Below are 20115 nucleotides of genomic sequence, written 5' to 3'. Positions count from 1 at the left end.
TAAACTAAATAATGTACCACCATTTGATTTTCCAAAATACTTATATATACTGTGTTCCAGTTCCAGTTATTCATGAATTGTTTCACCAACTGACAGACATACTTTCCCAATGAAATCTAATTTTATTTTAAAGATATAGCATATTACACTAATTAATTTGTGAACACCTCAGTTGCAGAAACTAAAGTCTTTTCTTCAATTTTTTAAAAGCATGGACACATCTCTGAGGAGAGCAGAAATAAATGCATTTTATAGGATTTCAAACTTTCCAACATTCTAATCCCAGCAACATAAAACAACAGTTACCTAGGACAAGGATTAGAAATCTTGTCATGAAGGATTGTCTTTGTTGAATTTTGCTTTGGCTTGAAATGTAGATCCACACCTGGAATTTAAGTTGTAATTTGGTTTTTTTTTTTAAACAATAGCACTTTTATTGCAACAATTGCTTGCAAGTTAAAATGTGGTTGGCAGTTTTATGAGATTCAAAAGATATTCCTGAACAAATGCAAGTCTTTATATATCCACATTTGGCTAATATGAATGACTTACAGATTAAATGTAATTTTCCGATAGAAATTAAGTAATGTAAGGAAAAGTGTAGTACAGCAAACAATTTTTAATACTGTATTTTTAATACTGTATCTTCATAATTTAATATTCTCCAACAGGAACAATTTCTCAAATGACACCAGTGTTTTGTATCTTTTTAACTGAAAAACAATGCCCTGTTTCAGTTCCAGACTAAAAACTTTTAACATATGAACAGTCAGCAAGAAAGCCCCACTGAGAACTATTTTGCTAGTTACTACATTTGGAGCATTGTTACATAAATTCCATTGGCAGCATCTGTATCTGAAAGCAAGATATTTCGATTTGTTGCGATAGAAGTTGTGTGATATCTTAATCCCTTCACATCACACAACTACAACTTTGCCGCCCCAGCAACCCTTGCTTAGCCACAATGTCTGCAAGGTGACCCAGCAAATGGCCAGGTCCCTCTATCACCAATACCTTCGGCTCTATCGTGGCGGCTCTTCAGCGGCCACAGGGGAAAAGACTCTGCTCTCTCACATCTACCTGTAATTTAGTTTTTGATGTGATTGTTAGATTGAAGAAAAAACTGCATCGAAAGGATCAGACCTGAGTAATTCCTCACAGTTTTTCAATGTCTTATTAAATATATTAACAATATTACATCTGAAAAAAAATCATGATAAATCTTCAGGAGTCAGTTCAGATTTCATAAATCAAATATGACATTTTCTGAATTGGCCCTTTCTTACATATTATTAGTACAGTTTAAAAATGATTTAATTGGCAAACTAGGTTATTTTATTTTATGTATTTATTTGGACAGATATGATCTGTTTGTAGGATACATCTAGGTTATATAGTAATGGTGGTAAACCTATGGCATGTGTGCCACAGGTGGCACACAGAGCCTTCTCTATGCCTCCCGCCAGCTAGCTGGTTTTCAGTTCTCTGCTGTACATGTGTGGGGGATAGAGCACATGCAGAGTGGGGCGCATGCATATGTGAGGCACATGCGTACTACATTTTGGGTATGCGCGCATGCGCACTTTCGGCAATCATTGCCAAAAAGGTTCGCCATCATTGTTATACAGTAAATAATACTTTAGAGAGCCAGTGTTTTGTATGGTAAAATCCACAGGGAACTCAGGAGTCTCCTGATTAAGATGGCGATATGAAAAGTTGAACCTTACAATAGGTCCTATGAGATGAAACTTCAATTTTATATTGTTATTATTCTGGCTAATTATGAGTAAAAATATATACACATGCCATTCTTTTTAGATTTAGAATATTATCAATATATATCTTGGAGTTAGTTTCCTCTTTTTTCCAAGTCGATTTAAAAAAAAAAATGTAAAATAGTTCTTTTCATTCACGTAGTGATAAGTGGTATGTGCGTATTGAGTTTGTCTGTAATTTGCAGTCCCAACATTTTCTCACCTTAATTAAAAACTGGAACCCATTTGAATCTCTTTATTTGCTGACCAAGTCGAATACATTTGGTTCAGTAGTCTTTTTAACTTTTTTAATATCTTTTTTTTTTCAAGGACTTCATCTTTGATTTTTCATTTTCAAAATCCTTTGTTGAGCAAACTCCTTAATTAATGGAACATGGAAACCATTTTAGTTACAGTATTGAAAAATGGCTGCTGCAATCTAAACAGTTTTAAGAAAACAATGAAACTACTTAATTGCTTCAGAGATAGGTTCTCACTTAGGTGGCTTGAGCATTGCAGCGTTTACAGTAAGAAACCTGCTGGAAATGTGGGAGATAAATTTTAAGATCAGCATTCAGGTTACATTAGGCAACAGGGAAGCAACTGGCAGGCACGCGCACACACACACACACACACACACACATATAACATAACATAAAGTACATGCATAATGCTTTCTAAGAAGTGCAAAGTATTAGAGCTACTTCTGTTCATTTACTGGCACTTCGCATCTTATATATTCCCTTTGTTGAAGTGGAAGCTTGGAAGAAGGTTCTCCATTTGATCTTTCAAGCTGTTTTGCAAAAGAAAATGGAATTGCTAAAGTTCCACACCTTTTGCTATCTGCAGCCTCAATTCAGAGAAGTACACTTAGCTGGATTTTAATAGGCTTTTTAGTTTTCTTTTCTGCTTTTGGAAACAGGATACGGCAAATTGCTTTTGAAGACTCCAGTAGTTTTCAGAAAGTTATGAATGCAACATTTGGGGTGGGGAAAAATGCTGGTCTCTTCATTCAGAAAGTTTTCTCAAAATTCAATTATTAGTATTAATACATTTTTCTCATTCTCTCATTAATACATTTATCTCATTTTCCTGCTGCAATTAGTGAAATGTTTTTGGTTTGGTGATTATGTTAATACTTGGTTGCTTAAACAGATTGCAAAAGCCTAATGTTAAAGAAGTAAGACTGTTAAATTGCATAATAGTATTATACTCATCATAGATAGATCATCATAGAATAATTTAGACATGAGGAGCAGAAGGTTTTGTTCTGTGCATAAATATAGCTATTGTAGGGTTAAATTTAAGACTTATCATTTAGATTAGACTAGAATGAGCACTGAACAGGCTGAGATGTTTTTTGCGTACTTTTTCATTTGCATATATTCTAAGGAATCTATTTGCAGGATAGAGATTTCTCTAGACATTCTTAACTGAAAAGCTGCTTCTGATTGTATACTTCTTTTTCTAAATGGAACTTGGCAGCAATTTTAGAGCCTTAAACCCTTCGAAGTTGGGTATGTTAAGCTCTGTTCAGTACAAACAAATGGAAATATCAAATGCATATATAACCAGTATGTTACAGCATTAAAATTTTCCAAGATATTAAATGCAAGTTGAAATGTATATTGTTCATTTGACAAAATTGTACGTGGTTGGGAGTGAGGACTTATGAAGACTCTCATATAAGTTTGACAGTGAAAGAAGCTTAAATCTACAATTTGTAGAAGTGAAAATATCCATGTAAGGACCTAAAGGATTCCTGTAGGCTGATGGTGAGATTTGTATAAACACCTGCATTCATTCCTTTCCGGTATTTTCAAGGAATCTTTCTTTCTTTCTTTCTTTCTTTCTTTCTTTCTTTCTTTCTTTCTTTCTTTCTTTCTTTCTTTCTTTCTTTCTTTCTTTCTTTCTTTCTTTCTTTCTTTCTTTCTTTCTTTCTTTCCTTCCTTCCTTCCTTCCTTCCTTCCTTCCTTCCTTCCTTCCTTCCTTCCTTCCTTTCATACCTCCCTCCCTCCCATAAAGTAGTTTCATTTCATCTGCAGTCCTAATTAAGTTTACCTCATTTTTTTAAGTTATTGTTTTCTTTCAGGTTATTATTTCACTGCTATAGCTGGAAGAATATAAATAGAACTTATGAACCTAATTTTATGGCTATTTCAATTGTAAAGATAACTGAATCTGGGCTATTTAATCAATTTATATAGTGCTTTAATTCCAGCCATATTGATTCGAGATTATTTAGGATGGCTAACTTGAAAATTATACCAATGTAGTTGTATTAATGAATATAGTGGTTAAATTTTCACATGATAGATAGATAGATAGATAGATAGATAGATAGATAGATAGATAGATGATAGATCGATCTCATAGATGCATTTCAAAGTGGTTTCTAAATTATATTTTTAAAATTGATTGACCAAAGACCTAGGTTTAAAAATAGAATGTTTCTCCGATATTATGAATGAATTGAACTTTGAGCATAATATTTAATTATGAAAATGAGTTACTGTGATGTGTGACACATCAAAAGTTTTAGGAGAGATACTAGCAAATGTTGTTTTCATTCACTTCCTGTGCTCTGATGACAAGAGATTTAAAAAATCCTTCTGCTTTTTGAATGATCCCAGTATAGAATGATGACTGGACCCTAAATCATCATCACTGTTAACAATGGTTCATTGTAATATGACAGATTTACAATCCATCGTTAGAAACTGGTTTGTCACAGTAAATTGGTGTGCTGGTTTTAAATGAAACAAGGGAAAGGCAGAAATAGAAGACTCACTGACTTAATTTTCATGTTGCTAAACAAGGATGATGAAGATGGTGATGGTAGAGGTGGCAATGTATATTTAGTTCCACAAGGAGGAGTAGAAATCCTTCCATTCCCCACCATCCAGCCAGAGCTGAAGAAGCTCCTTGGATGAGAAGCAAAACATCTTCAAAGAAAAACCAGAAAGTCCAGTTGCCTCTTGCAAAAGCACTTTGGGGGTCAAATCAGGTATTAAAGCAATGTGAATTTTCTGGTAAGCTATGCAGGGACAATGTAAAATTAATATCCCCTTTTAAGAATTCCACATCATACTTTATTTTTTCTATGCAAAATTGACAGTATTTTCTGTAAAATGGGTTCTCCGTGGAAGGAGTCGTTCGACTGCAGACAGGCAGAAATGCAATCCTGTAACTAAAACCTGGAAGAGGAACCCGGGTTTTTTTTTGTGTGTGTGTGTGTGTAAAACACACACCCTCCCCCATAGGGAAGAAATTGCACAGTTCTGAGTCTCGAAATGACACGGTTTGCCACAGACTGCAAGAGGGGGAAGGGAAGGAAAAAAAGGGGGGGGAGTTGAAATCTTTAAAGCAAAGAATGTAAACGCCTAACTGCGGCTTTTATGTGAATAATGGAGCCTTCGTGTTTTTATAACCCTACTATAAACCCGATCCTGCATTAAAAAGCAATCAGGGTTCTTTCTCCGTTCAGCTCTGATTATCTTTGTCTACGAGTGGAGAGATGCATTGTACCTTTCCAACTGCCGGAGCCTATTTTTATTTGTCAAGCTGGGACTCGCCTGGCCCCTTTCCAGATGTGCCTCACAAGATTTGGTGCTGATGATCTATTTATAGAACTGTGGTTCCATTGTCATGGCAACCGTGCTAGAGGCCAAGACGGCTGGGAGCTATTTCTGGACTTGTGCTGTAATGTAAAACTGATTGGGAAAGTTGGTGCATCTTCTAAGCCAGACTAACTTTAGACCGGCTGAAAGAGAAAAAAAGAAAGACATCTCTTGTGTCTTTAAATAGACTTTCCTTTTTTCTTCTTCTTGCCTTTTTCTTCTGTCTGCTGCTTCGCTGGCTTGTTTGCTGCTTGATTTGCTTTTCTGGTTTGCGCCCCAAATGTATATAAAAGCACAGGTTGAATTGTTTTCCCAGTGCACCCATTGAATATTGAATTTTTAAGGAAAGAGTAATTATGCAAAACCTGGTATTCTTGTTCAAGGATTTCTCCCCCCCTCTCATTTCTTATTTCTTTACTTCCCATCCTCACCTCAGTCCCAAACCCTACATTTTATGATAAGAGGGCAAACATCGCATTCAGTAGTTTGTGGGTTTTTGTTTTTGTTTTGCTCTGTCTCTAATGTGTACTTGATGCATTCCGTAAGGAATTGCAAAACAATAAAGAAAAATGGGTTTCCAATAAATAGAAAAATCATACTTTACTATTGTCTTGCTATTTGCTTGAAATTTTGAGCACTACTGCCCCTCTGCCTCCAAGTGGTTGGAATGCTATCCTGTGGCCCTGTAATTAAAGCCAATTTATTTGTGAAAGCTGCTTTTTTAAAAAAAAAAATATTGCACCCGTTTTCCCCCTAGTCCTGCAAGTCCTACACATTTATTTCATCTACGTAATGATACAATTTGGATCTACTACATTTTTAGACAGCATTCAGAATGCGCTTTAGATTTTACTGCCAAACTGCAAGTAAATCCGTTTTTAAAATAAGATATAAAACAACTACATTTTTAATCAACAAATATTTTAATACTGCCCAGTGAGTTTGAGAATTGATGTGTAACATTCTCCTTCCATGTGCCAGTTTATTAAGAAGCAAAAGAAAGTGATTCATCTCCAAACTCTAAATATAGAGGATAATTTTAGCTAGTTACAATGATTTACTATAAGCTTCATTTGTGGCTTTTTAAGAGTTGGGCAGCTATTTCAGCTTAACAGTGTATTCCCATCTTTCTAAATATTCTAAACTGTGTGACTATTTTGTGAGAGTGGGGGTGTCATGCAGTGTGTGTCTAGGACACTGAGTCGAGAAATCTCCTGTTCAAATAATCACCTCCAGCTCAAAATATGTGGCAGATCATTCTGCACTCAGCGTTAACTTTCCTGCCTGCCAGCACATGGCAATATAAAATAAATGCGTACCCTTACCTCACAGGGCTGTGCATGGGTTGTTGAGATAATAGATTATGTGCTTGGAACAGGAGGTCAAAAAGCAAAGCTGCAGCCGGTTGATTCGTAGTCATTTGGTTTCATTTTAAGAATTTGAGATTTGCTACGGGCAAGGCAAATGCTTTTGGATGTATGCAGGTTATGTTTGTGCTACATCCAATTTACATTTTAAAATCTTTTCATGGCTTTTCCTTCTTACTGAGGCGAAACAAGCTTATTTTAGGCACGTTTCGAATAAAGTTTTTAGAGGGGTCAGTTGCTGTGTTGCTTTTTTTAAAGTTAGCTCTTCTTATTTTAGGTTGGGTTTTTTAAAAAAATCCCACCTTAACTGTTTTTTATGAATAACTCAAGGTGGCAAAAGTATCAAATACTCTTTCCTCCTCTCCTATTTGTCTCACAACAGCAACCCTTTGAGGTGAGTTGGGCTGAAGAGATAGGGATCAGCCCAGACTAAATTTTGTTCCTGCACATTCTGCAACAATTAAAAACCAGTATGTCTAGATATTGGGATTTGAAAATAGGAAACTTAGAAATTTAAATGTTATGGTTTTTGTGGACTTGGTGAAACCTATGCTACACACTTCTAGCTGAAATGGCAAGTTTTGCCTCACTTTTGGTATGCTGACCCTCATTTTCAAAATTGACTGTTGGAGGGGAAAACAAGAGTTTTTGCTACAACAATTAGCCACAGAAAATACCATGTTGTTAAGGATCTGCAAATCAAGTGGTGTAAACATATACTGTCAAAAACAGTAAGGGGGGAAAATACCATGAGATCAAATGGTGGCCACTAAATATGTTTAACCTTGAGAAAAGAAGATTGAAAGATTTGATAGCATTCTTCAAATTCAGAAAAGGGATGTAATTTGCAGGCTTGTTCTGTATAATTCCAGAATGCAGGGATCGTAAAATGACTTAAACTTTTAGGAAAACAGCTTTTTTGTTTTAGGGGAGAAAAGCTTTCTAACAGAGCAATTGAACAGGCAAACCAGTGTCCTCAAACAGCTGGTGGGACTTCCCTGGAGGAGTGAAGTCGAAGCTGTTTTTCTTATTTCCAGAGGATTTTAGTTTTACTTTCTGAGTAATCAGCAGTTGGACTTCCAGCTTTGGATTCCAGGAATTATAATTTTGTTTGTATTCATAGGACAAATATGGGCAGTAATCAAACTAGTTTTTTCTCCCTAATCGCCGTTATCTGATAAGATACAAATACTTACAGTTTTCTAGAACAAAAAGAGTTTCATACAAATGCTGAGAAATGTTATGAGTCTGTTATTGTTTTGCTAGGGCACAAATATTAAAAATTGAAATGACTTTGTGGAAAGGATTGGCAAATTGTCTCTGGTTGGTTGTTCTTTATTTCTTAGCATGAAAGTGCATTCATGTTAAAATGGGGCTTGTATTTTTCCTCGTATTTCCAGCATTGGGAAAAATGTAGGTTAATGGCAAGAGAGTTAAAAGTTTTTGAAGCTTCTTCTTTAATGTTTTTTTTCCCTTTCTCATTGGACTTTGGTGAATCTTCCTCCTAGTAATCCAAATATTAATATTCTGTTTCAATTTTTTCTAGTATAGTATATTGTTGTTAGGATTCAAAAGTACATGTAAGTAAAAACTCTTTCTGCTGAAGGAAACCAGATTTTATTGTTTCAAAGCTGGAATGTTGGTAAAGAAGTATACAGTCTATACTCTAAATTGAACATATTTAAAATATTTCCAGGTCTAAACTTATATTTCTTTGGTTTTTCCCCCCACCCAATAAGAAAAGGTAGTCTTTGAAATTGGGGAAGGCAAGCTTCTGAAATATAATAGACCACAAAATTGACTTGGGATGATAATCTGATTGGAAAGTGTGAAAGATGAAATTAATAAGCTGATTTAATTCCTGGCTGTTGTAACATGATATGCAAAACTTTACCGACACCAAAGCAGTTTATCTAACAACCAAAAGATGCATTGTGCTGATGTAACTCCCTTTCAGCATTATATGCAAAAAGAAAAATATATATTGATTTTTTTAACTCTATATAATCAAGGTACACATTAACATTTTTCCTTAAACTTTCTGATAGTATTGAGAGATCCTAATAATCTTAGAAACGGGTTACAATAATGCTGTAAAAGGGGTTTTTTTTGAAGCAGGACACAGAAATACACACACACACACACACACACACACACAAACAAACATGCACTTTCTGCAATTTGAGAGTTGTACTTCAGCACGCTAAGTTGCTCCTGGGTAGATGTTCTTGGAAACTTCTACCCCTTTTGCCCTTTTCTGCATTTGGGGGGGGGAGGGGTTCTTCTTTTATCCCACCATCCCCCCCCCCCCCAAATCTGTCTCACCCTTCCCCCCAAATTCACTGTATTGTTTCAACTCGGTTTGATATTTACAGCCTGCACTTCCTTCTCCCCCAGATCTTTCTAAAAAGAAAATACGGTATTGTTTGCCAAATAATGGTCTTCCTTGGTAACTATTCACAAGGACAGGTTTTTCTCTGAAAGTTTTAACTTTTAAATGCAGGAAGGTTGAAATGCTGGAACTTGTTTTTTGGGAAAAGAAGACATATTTATGGCATTCTGACCTGTTTTACCTAGCGTGTATGTAGCCCTGGAAGGCCACATTCAGCAGGGCGTGCTTTGCTGCCTGGCCTGAGTAGCTGGTGTTTTTCAAGGAAATCACAAGCCTAAAAATAGTCTGCATAAACAACTGCAGAACAGTTTTGCCTCTTTTTTTTTTCCTACTTCGCTATTTGGAAATTTCTTGTACGTTCTCTTAACTGTGCCAGTGTATCCGAACCCATTGGCACGAGTAGCACAAAAAAAAACACAAAAAAAACAATATTTCTAGGTGATTGCTAGAAATAAATATTGGATATACAATCTTGTGAAAAAGCAAAACCAGCAAGGATTGTTATGTTTGAATTAGCAAAGCTGAAATGGCACGAGTCAAGCATAGCCATTCAAAGCCCGTAATAATTGTTTTAGCAGTTTATTTTAGCAGTTTATTGCTATTTGCCGGTTTTGCTTCTCTACTTAGAATTAATCCACTCAGCTTCCCCAGAAATATTTGTCAATTGATTTGATTGATTAAATCAGAGGTGGGGAACAATGGCCCCTTTATGACTTGTGGACTTCAACGCCCACAAGTTGAAGTCCACAGGTCATTAAAAAAGCCATCGTTTGCCACCCGTGCTCTAAGATAGCATGGCTGGCTGGGAAATTCTGGGAGCCTGGATTAAATGATTGTCATTTTCAGCTTCTACCAACCACCTGGATTGATTTTTCTCCTTGACAAACTATCCTAACCTGGTCTTCCACTGTGCACTCAATCAGTACTGTCTGTCTACCTTGCTCTGATAGCAATAGCACTTAGACTTATATATACCACTTCACAGAGCTTTACAGCCCTCTCTAAACGGATTACAGAGTCGGCATATTGCCCCCTCTTCTCTTTTCTTCCACCTTTCCCAGCATTAGAGCCTTTTGCAAGAGCCTTCATGTAATGTATGATTATTTGAACCTGGTCAAATGAGAATTCTGGGTTAATTCGTTTGATCCACAGTGTTCTCAGGAGTCTTATCCAACTCCAACATTCAGAAAGTGTCGGTGCTCTTCCTATCCTGCTTCTTCAAAGCCCAACTTTAATTTCCATAAAGTGTCATAGAAAAAAATACCCTGGTTTGCACTATCCTGATCTTTGTAGGTATGTTCACATAACAGATAACAGATAATCAAAGTTGGAAGGGACCTTGTAGGTCATCTAGTCCAATCCCCCGCCCAAGCGGGAGACCCTACACCATTTCTGACACTTGAGGCATAGTTTTAATTTGGACTTTAGTTTATTCATGTAGTCCTGCCCAGCAAACCCCCATAGAAATCCTGTTTCTATGACTTCTAAAGTAAAGTTGCCCTTGATCAGGTGTGAGTCTGGTTGATTGTAGGGGCATGTGGAGCAACGTGGAAATGGCTTGCTTTCTTCTATTGCCCTTTTCATGAGTTCTATTACATCCACACATAATCTGGCATTTTTTGATAACCTCTCATCCATGCACTATCCAGGTCAAACTCTTCTCTGATTTTTTGACATCAGCAAAGTTGGCTAGGTGCTGCCACCTGATGTTACATCTAAGTGTTGCTCTTTCTTTCCTTTCTTCCTTCCCTCCCTCCCTCCCTCCTTCCTTCCTGCCTTCCTTCCTTCGTCATAGATTCTCCCTCTCTCTCTCACTGTAAATTGTAAACAAGTGACTTAAAACCTATTGGAGAATCAGAAAAAGATAGTCTCCCTGCCCCTCTCATAGGATCCCTATAGTATTATAGTTGAAGTCAGTTATTTGTCATTACATTGTTATATTTTTGTTAATACTTTAACAAATATATATTGTTCAGATTACATAGATTGACAAATTATCCCTATTTTTCTTCTCTTACTGTTTAAGTCCAGATAGATGGATAGAAAGACAAATATGAGATTTATTAGGGCCATACCTATGTGTTTTATGTATAAATATGATAAAAATGAAACAAGGAAAACAAAGATACATGATAAATCTAAGTCAAGAATCAGCAAGCACCTTCACATAGTGTTGCACTATGATCAATGTATCAGCATCTTCCAAGATTAAAAATGTGGCGATCTTGAGAGATGTTGGCCATTTAACTATTTTTGTGCCAGGAGACACAATCTTTCTATAGGTAGTCCTCGACTTACGATCACAATTGAGCCCAACATTTCCTTTGCTAAGCAATACAGTTGTTAAGTGAGTTTTGCCCCATTTTACAACTTTTCTTGCCACAATTGTCAAGTGAATTGCTGCACTTGTTAAGTTAGTAACGGGGTTACTATGGGTTAATCTGGCTTCCCCATTTACTTTGTTGTCAGCAGGTTGCAAAAGGTGATCACATGACCATGGGACACTGCAACCATCATAAGGACATGCCAGTTGCCGAGTGTCCGAATTTTAATCATGTGACCATGGGGATGCTGCTGTGGTTATGTGAAAATCGGTCATAAGTCACTTTTTTCAGTGCTGTTGTAACTTCATACAGTCACTAAAAGAATGGTTATAACTCGAGGACTACCTATATATGCAATATTGCCAACCCCAATGTGCTGTTTCCATATTCAGACAGTTGCTGTATCTGTTGTGACAAGGTCTAGATATTACTCAGGCCGTCTACGGTTCCAAGAAGCTACTCAGGAAACTTCATTTTTCCATAGATTCCTCTGATGCATATGCCAGTCTCTCCCTCTGAAGCTGCTATGTTACGCTGTCTTCCATTGGTGCCTGAAAGTTCAGGGAGGATTTGTAGCACCGGAGAACAGCACATAAACTAAAAATTCCCTCATTACTCATGTCTTCTGGCTACACATTGAGTCTGGTCTGCTGGAGCCAAACCGAATATGGCACGGATCCTCAAAATGCATAAGAGGAATCTAAAATGGTGTAATTCCTCTAGGGTCCAATGTGGGGTGGGGGGTGTTGCTGGACAGACCCCCCCATTACCTTCCTTCTAATTTATATTTGTATTAATAAATAGGAAGCAGTTACCTCTAGAGCCTGCAAGAAAGCAAATGAATGATAAATTTATGGTATTTTGAGGCAATTTGCAGCTGAAAAAAATTAACATGATTAATGAAGAACTGACAGGATATTTGTTTATAATTGGATGTCCTATGAACACAATATTACTTTATTATTTTGCATCAAATTGCTCACGGTGTAAGTCCAGCATCTTGTCCATTAGACCAGGGGTCCCCAACCGCCGGTCCACGGACCGATACCGGTCCGCGGAACAACTCTTACCGGGCCGCTGGTTGCTGGGCGCCGCCATCTTTTTTTGGTAAAAAAGTGCTTCCGGTGAGCTTTTCCAGGTAGAAAGCTCACCGGAAGCACTTTTTCATCAAAAAAAGATGGCGGCGCCCAGTTGATGCCGGTACCGGGCCGCGGTGCCCAGCTGATGCCGGTACCGGGCCGCGGCGTCGAAAAGGTTGGGGATCCCTGCATTAGACTACTTATTCTCTCTGTGTAAGCATCTCTTCAGTCATTACAGTAGAAGCAACATGGATACTTGGATTGTAGGCACCTAATAATTGGCATAAATAATGGTGATTTATTTGTTATTGTTCTGCATTTTTGCTACCCTGTATTCCTATGCAAATGCCACCCCTTTAAACTCCCAAGTTCAAAAACCTGTTAAAAGAAACATAAGAGATTTGAGGGAATACTCCCAGCTCTTGATGAAATATCTTCTTCTGGAGTGACTCAATATGGAATCAATTGATAGAATGATCCATCCTTGTGCTGCTTAGCTTGCAGTATCCTTGAATGTTACTTTGAATTAGTTCGAACAAGCATTTTTTTTCAGGCTTCCAATAAACAGGATGAGAGCCAGACCAATGTACATGTAGTCCTTGACTTACAGCCACTCGTTTAGCAACAGTTCAAATTTACAATGGCACTGAACAAAGTGACCTACAACTGGTCACCCTAGTCAAATTTGGGTGCTTGGCAATTAGCATGTATTTATAATGGTTGCAGCATCTCAGGCGGTCATGTGACCACCATTTGAGATATTCCTAGTCTGTGGTTCTTGACAAGCAAAATCAGTGAGGGGAAGCCAGATTCACTTAATGTCTGTGTGATTCACAACTGCAGTAACTCATTTAACAATCATGGCAGAAAAAAAAGTTTTTAAAATCAAGCACAATTCACAGCTTGCTTTGCAGTAGAAATTCTGGTTCCAGTTACAGTCAAAAGTTGAGGAGTACCTGTAGTGATTAAAGGCACAGAGCTATGTTTTCATTGCATTTTGTGGTGTGCTATATTGATGTGGTTACAAAAGTAAACTTATTTAATTACCCATTAACAGTGATCTAGAAACTGGAGGGTCCTGCCATAGGCTTTTCAATATGGACTCTTTTCAAAATTATAAAAAATTGTTATGTTCTTGTGTAAATTTATCAGTGAAAATATTTTCTTCCTCTAGTTTCCTAGACAAGATTGACATAGTCAAGCAAAATGAATATACACCTTCTGACCAGGTAAGTAAAATGCTTTTTGAGAAAATGAAGTTACATTTCTTCAAAACATCTAGTCTATAGATTTCTTTTGTTCAAAACCTGATTGTTTTAGTAGTGTCTGGAACAAAGTAATCAGACCTACCACAGGGTAACTTGCTTGATCACAAGTACTCACAGCCCATTCCAAGTCCCAACTCAAGCTTCGAGTTTTAAATTTTAAAACTCTAAACAATAGAACTATGCAGCACTTCACATTCTGTTCATACATGAGCTTCAGAACTCATGGGGATGTAGATGTGACTTTCTCTGCAGCTCTTTAAAAGAGCTCAGTCCAAGTTGTTTGTCACCTGTGGCTGCCATTTGATCCTAAAAAAAAAGGAGTGGCTATTTTAAAGAATTGGAGGTTGGTTGGTTGGTTGATTAAGTGGTTAAGTGCCATCAAATCAGTGTCAGCTCTTGCAACCATATAGATAGGTAGACCTTATCAAAGATGATCTGTCCCCAACGTGGCCTTTAAGGTTTTCCAACAACACATCTGTTTCTATTGTGATTGAGAGTATCCACCTTCTTCTATTAATCTCATTTTGTGCCTCCCATGTTTTCTAGCAGGTTCCCTATTCATGTCTTTGTGTGTTCTAGCTAGAATATATTTCAGAATAAAATCCATAGTTTCACATAGTCCTAAGATTGTATCTTCCTTGTGTTCTGTCCTGCATATGATTTTCATTTTCTGAACCTCTGCTTTGCATTGTAGTATAGAATGCCCTTTTGTGAGATTTTCCAAACTTATTTAGTTGTTCACCTGAAGTAAGTGGAGTTCTAATTAAAGATGAGAGCATGTAGAAAGAAAGTAGGGGAAAATGACCCCAATCCATAAATGAATAACTTTTCTATTTTATTGGTGGGGGGACCCTACTGTTATAAACATATACAATTAACTTTTATAAACAATAGATATTTTTATCATAGAGGATATTAAAAATTAACTACTACCTATATTTCATTTTTCCAAAACTACGTTTTTTTGTCCTCCACATTTTTCAGAAGTTTTTATCTCTAACTATAATCCACGTCAAAATGAGAGAAGGTTTTAGAAGTGTGTCTGTTTTCCATGGTTTCAAATTTTCCTTTGTGTCATGGTTTTCTGAGCTTATGGGTTGCTGTTTTTATCAACTGATTGTTTGGTTTCCAAGTTAGTATATTTTAAACTGTTTCTTAACTTTACAAATTTTATTTATTCTGGTAAGCGGCTTTGTGTTGCTAGGTAGGACTGGAGGAAATGGAAGAAAAAAATATGAGATTAAAAACCTGAGGTATAAATTACATTACTGTACATTTTTTACAAAGAACCTAAAGTTGTTATTTCGTTGACCCATTATTCCCTAAGGCTTCTATTTTTTTTTAAATAGAATGTTCTTTTAAGGGTAAAAACTCTTCTTTTTTTAAAAAGGACCTTCTTAGATGCAGAGTTCTGACATCAGGAATATTTGAAACCAAGTTTCAAGTGGACAAAGTAAATTTCCAGTAAGTATCACTAATAGTGGATGCTTAAATTGAGACTGGGCATTAAATTAACAGTGAGATAGTAGAAATGTGCAAAATATTCCATAATATAGTGATCTAACTTGAGAAAAAGCCAATTCAAGCAAGGTTTTTCCTGTATTTCTGGAAGTAGGCATGGTTTATGGCCAGACAACATTTGGAATAACATAAAGCACTTCAGCATCCAGACAGTCTAATTTGAGAAATACATTAACACTCTGTCCTACCCCATCCTCTGTTCTTATATTGACCTATTTTTGAGGAAAACAGAATGTTCCAATAACATGTCTATGAAAAATTAATATAACTATATCCATGTTGTGGTAAATAAAAATGTTGTTCAGTTCTGTTCTATTTCATTTTTATAATCATCTAAGTTAGTTTTGAGGGCCAGTTTGGTATAGTGGTTAAGGTCTCAGGCTAGAAACCAGCAGACTGTCTTGGGTACAAAGCTACTAGGAGTCCTTGGTCCAGTCACTTTCTTTCAGTCCTAGAAATGAGGCAGTGGCAAACCATTTCTGAAAAAATCTTACCAAAAAACTGCAGGGACTTTTCCAGGCAGTCTCTGAAAATCAGACACAATTAAAAAGAAAAAGAAGAAAGAAAGATAGTTTTAGCTTTTTTTGTAAGCTATAAAATTTTCAAATAATACAAATTCATAACTACAGCAACTGATAAAAAGTTTACAATCACCTAAATAACGTACTTCAATTTTTAAATTGCAATATTAGTTGTTGGAGAAAACACTTTCAATGAGCAGGCTGAAAAGACATTTGGAATATACATTTGAAGTATTGTCAGTGTTTGTTTTCCATCATTCTAATAGCATTTTTTGCAGCCTGCAACTGTTTGGCGGGGCGGGGGGGGTGTTTAATAATCCTGCTTCCCTAGTTCTGAATCCCTCCCATTCTTTTTTTCTTTTCAGTATGTTTGATGTTGGTGGGCAAAGAGATGAACGTCGAAAATGGATCCAGTGTTTCAATGGTAATATTTGGAAATCTGTTAACTTGTGATAGACTATGAACACCTTCCATGTAATATAAACTGTATATTAATGTGAAAGTGCAACTTTCCAATTACCTGAATACCATATATCTACTGTTTGGCACTTTGAGGTTGTCTCCATACCAGCTCAGCTCTTTAGTTCATTTGCAAACCTTCACTTTGTTTTCCAATGTCCTTTTATTTAGCTTCCATCACTTGTGATTAAATTACAAAATAGGAATGAATATTTCTCTCTCTCTCTCTCTCTCTCTCTCTCTCTCTCTCTCTCTCTCTCTCTCACACACACACACACACACACACACACACACACACAGAACTGCATGTTTTATTCCTTTCTATGGACCTATATTATGTATCCTACAAAATATCTTTTTTTCCTCCAGTCACATTAGAGCTGCATTTTAATTGATTTTTTTTCTTCCCTCCCTTAGTATCATACTTATTTTTCTTCTTTTGAACTTATTCTTCTCTAAGTGATTTACTCACATTTGAACTGTTCACCTTTTCCCTAAGCTTTTCCATTTTCTCTTTTTCTATCTTTTTTTCTTTACGGAGCCGAATTAAAGAAAAATACATTCAAAGCCAAAGATTATTGATTAACGGATGTTTTCCTTTGCTTTTGTTTTTTAGATGTAACTGCTATAATATTTGTGGTAGCCAGCAGTAGCTATAACATGGTTATACGAGAAGACAATCAGACCAACCGGCTTCAAGAAGCATTAAACCTCTTCAAAAGTATCTGGAACAACAGGTCTGTCTCTTTAGTTTTGACCAGTCATATCATTCATAATGCTAGCTTATGTTTATTCCTGTCTGTATTGTGTAAGACACCGAACCTAAGAGAATGTACATTATTTCAGTGAAGTATTTTTTAATTATTCATTTATTAAATTTGGATGCCACCCTTCTCACTATCAAGCGACTCTGAATAATTAATATGATGTCCTAAAGATTTTGCTTTGTATTCCTTTATACTTTGTTTTATTGCCAGTTAACAGTATATCGGCCTGTTTCTCTAGGTGGCTACGGACCATTTCAGTTATTCTTTTCCTGAACAAACAAGATTTGCTAGCAGAGAAAGTTTTGGCAGGCAAATCTAAAATTGAAGATTACTTTCCAGAATTTGCTCGTTACACCACACCAGAAGATGGTAAGAAAGTTGATAGTACATTTTGAAAAATGTTTTTCTCTGTTACTATAGAAAAAAAAGTGAGAGAAAGAAAGAAGGGATTGATTTTTCCTGTCTAATCTTTATGTGATAACAATTGTGTATAAAAATTGTGATAAACAATGTATAAATGTTATATACAATTGTTATAAACAGTGTGCAATTGTTTAGGTTTTTTTTTTACTTTTTTTGTGATCACTAATTGTTATATAATGTCTGATGCAGTTTTCTTTCTTTCAAACTGCTTGCAAGTATAAATCAGACAAATGCTTGATCCATGACGGAGTATTGTCAGTGATAGGCTTCTGTTAAAAATTATTCAGAGTCCATAATTTTCAGGGTAAGCAATGAAGAGCCTTCCAAAAATCATCAAAGTATTTAGCCTAAAACCTGGATATTTTTCCTCTCTGAGACAGAGCAGAATGTATCCACCAAGAGGATTCCTTCTGTTAACAGAAAACTTCTAAAATTTTGGGAACAGCTTTGTATGAGGAAAAAATGTCTCTGATCCAGTGAGATCCTTTTCTTTTGTTGTACTTTTTTCAGTAACATTTTATGGTCCTGTGTAGTTTCTAGACCGGTTCACTTTTTGAAATGATTATTCATTACATCTCTCTTTCTATAATACGAAGACTAGAGATCTCTGCAAGCAGATCACCCACAGTCCCCAACACTTAGATTGTGGTTCCAGAATATCCCAGGTCACAGATCCAAAATGCAGTGACAAACACTGGGCAGAGGTCCCCAACCTTTCTGGCTTTGCAGTCTAGCAGGGAGAAGAGGGGATGGTTCCGTGCAAGTGGCGGGCAAGCACGCGCAGGTCTATCTGCATAAAAATGCTCATGCAAATGGAGCACACACGTGCCTGCCTGCTACTCCCACAAGGAGGATTGCACCCGCCACTTCTGTGGCCTGGTCCCAAACAACTCAGTGCCTGGTAGTGGGCCACGCCAGTGATCGGATTCAAAAAATGTTTACTACCAGTTCTGTGGGCGTGGCTTGGTGGGCATGGCAGGGTAAGGATACTGTAAAATCTCCATTCCCTCCCCACTCCTGGGGGAAGAATACTGTAAAATCTGCATTCTCACCCCACCTCACTAACCTCCTTTCCAGCTCATTTTTCTATGCAGGGCAACAAAAGAAGACCCAGCTGATCAGCTGGGACTCGGGAGGCAGAGAATAGGTGGGGGTGGGGTCACAGGTAGTATTTGCCGGTTCTCCGAATTACTCAAAATTTCCACTACTGGTTCTCCAGAACTGGTCAGAACCTGCTGAATACCACCTCTGGCCACAGCCCAGGAATTGGGGACCCCTGAGTTAAGCCATCTACTAATTTTCAGGCCTGTCCTCACTTGATGCTTCACCTTACATCTTGTTAAGATCAAAAAATAAATAGGAGAAAATAGTGTAAAATAATATATTTATTGTTGTTTGAATTTCAGGTCTTTTATCTGAATCATTTTAATTAATGTGAAGTGAATGGGTCTGAGTGAGATTTATTTTTATTTTATTTATTTATTTAGAGAATTTATATGGCTACTCACTCGCTTTCAGGGGCACTAGGTGGCTTCCCAAAAAAATAAAATCCCAATATGCAAAGAGTAAAAACAATAATCTTCCCTACCCTTTATGATTGTTGGTGTTTTGTTAAAGCCATTTGAGTGCAACAATAATAATGAAAATGCAGCTGCCAGCTGATCCACTCTTCTAATAGGCAGCCCTTCATACAATGTGAGTCTATATTTAAAGAGGTGTTTTGCAATGCTTATGCTTTTTCGTGGAATGACACTAAAATATTTTCTTTAATCCCTCCTGCGAATTCAAATAAAAGTAATTCCTATTGCAAGATAACCGTTTTTGTTGTTCTTTACTTTTTTAAAAAACGAGCAGCAACACCAGAACCTGGCGAGGATCCTAGAGTTACAAGGGCCAAGTATTTTATTAGAGATGAATTTCTTGTAAGTAGCCTCTCTTTACTGTTCCTGTTTTTATCAAACATGCCCTTGCTTCTGCTTGCTTTTACAGTCAACTACTTTCAAAGTTTAGAGCTATTTAAACTTTTTTTGTTTGAGAAGCGTCTCGGTAACTGCGCAAAGCAGAATTGCCATTTGAGAAATATCGATGGACATTTCTGAGATAATGTGATTGGAGTGACCAAGTGTTTTAACTTGGGGTGTCATAGGCAGTCCTCACTTACCGATCACCATTGGGAGCAACAACTCCAGGACTTTGGTTGTTAAACAAAAAAATAATAAATCATGTGACAGTGTCAAAGGTATGACATCACTGTGCTTCCGTCATTAAGTGAATCCCTGCATTTATAAAACAGGCATCGTGTGACTGCAATTTCACTTATAGAATAATAGGGAAGGGACCTTGGAGGTGTTCTAGTTCAACCCTCTACTCAGGAAGGAAAAACTATAGACCATTTCAGACAAATGGTTGTCCAATCTGTTCAGAATAGAATAGAAGAGCACAGAAGAAAAGAGAAATATAGAATAGAATAGAAACATAGAATAGAAGAGAATAAAAATGTAGAGTAGAAGAGAAGAGAAATGTAGAATGGAATAGAAATATAGAATAGAATAGAAATATAGAGGAGAAGAGAAGAGAATATAATACAAATATAGAATAGAGTAGAGTAGCGTAGAATAGA

At 36.6% G+C, this 20115-nt stretch overlaps 2 protein-coding genes across 4 annotated transcripts in view; both read left to right on the top strand.

Annotated features, from left to right (window-relative positions):
- STX16 (syntaxin 16) overlaps positions 1-20115 on the top strand; it is a 385173-nt gene that overhangs the window by 334250 nt on the left and 30808 nt on the right. The gene's annotated exons all lie outside the window — the stretch shown is intronic.
- Positions 1-20115, top strand: part of GNAS (GNAS complex locus) — a 223816-nt gene that overhangs the window by 198285 nt on the left and 5416 nt on the right. For all 3 annotated transcript variants that reach the window (XM_087959239.1, XM_026664916.2, XM_087959240.1), the window contains exons 6-11: positions 13711-13765; positions 15195-15268; positions 16212-16270; positions 16922-17042; positions 17311-17441; positions 19350-19417. In XM_087959239.1, coding sequence (XP_087815365.1) covers positions 13711-13765; positions 15195-15268; positions 16212-16270; positions 16922-17042; positions 17311-17441; positions 19350-19417 — 508 coding nt within the window. The remainder of the gene's footprint in view (positions 1-13710; positions 13766-15194; positions 15269-16211; positions 16271-16921; positions 17043-17310; positions 17442-19349; positions 19418-20115) is intronic.

The sequence above is a fragment of the Notechis scutatus genome, chromosome 3 (assembly GCF_049901735.1).
Source record: "Notechis scutatus isolate UNSWTSFEM ecotype Mainland chromosome 3, rNotScu1.2, whole genome shotgun sequence".
In the NCBI taxonomy this organism is placed as follows: Eukaryota; Metazoa; Chordata; class Lepidosauria; order Squamata; family Elapidae; genus Notechis; species Notechis scutatus.
This window is presented reverse-complemented; position numbering and strand designations above follow the sequence as displayed.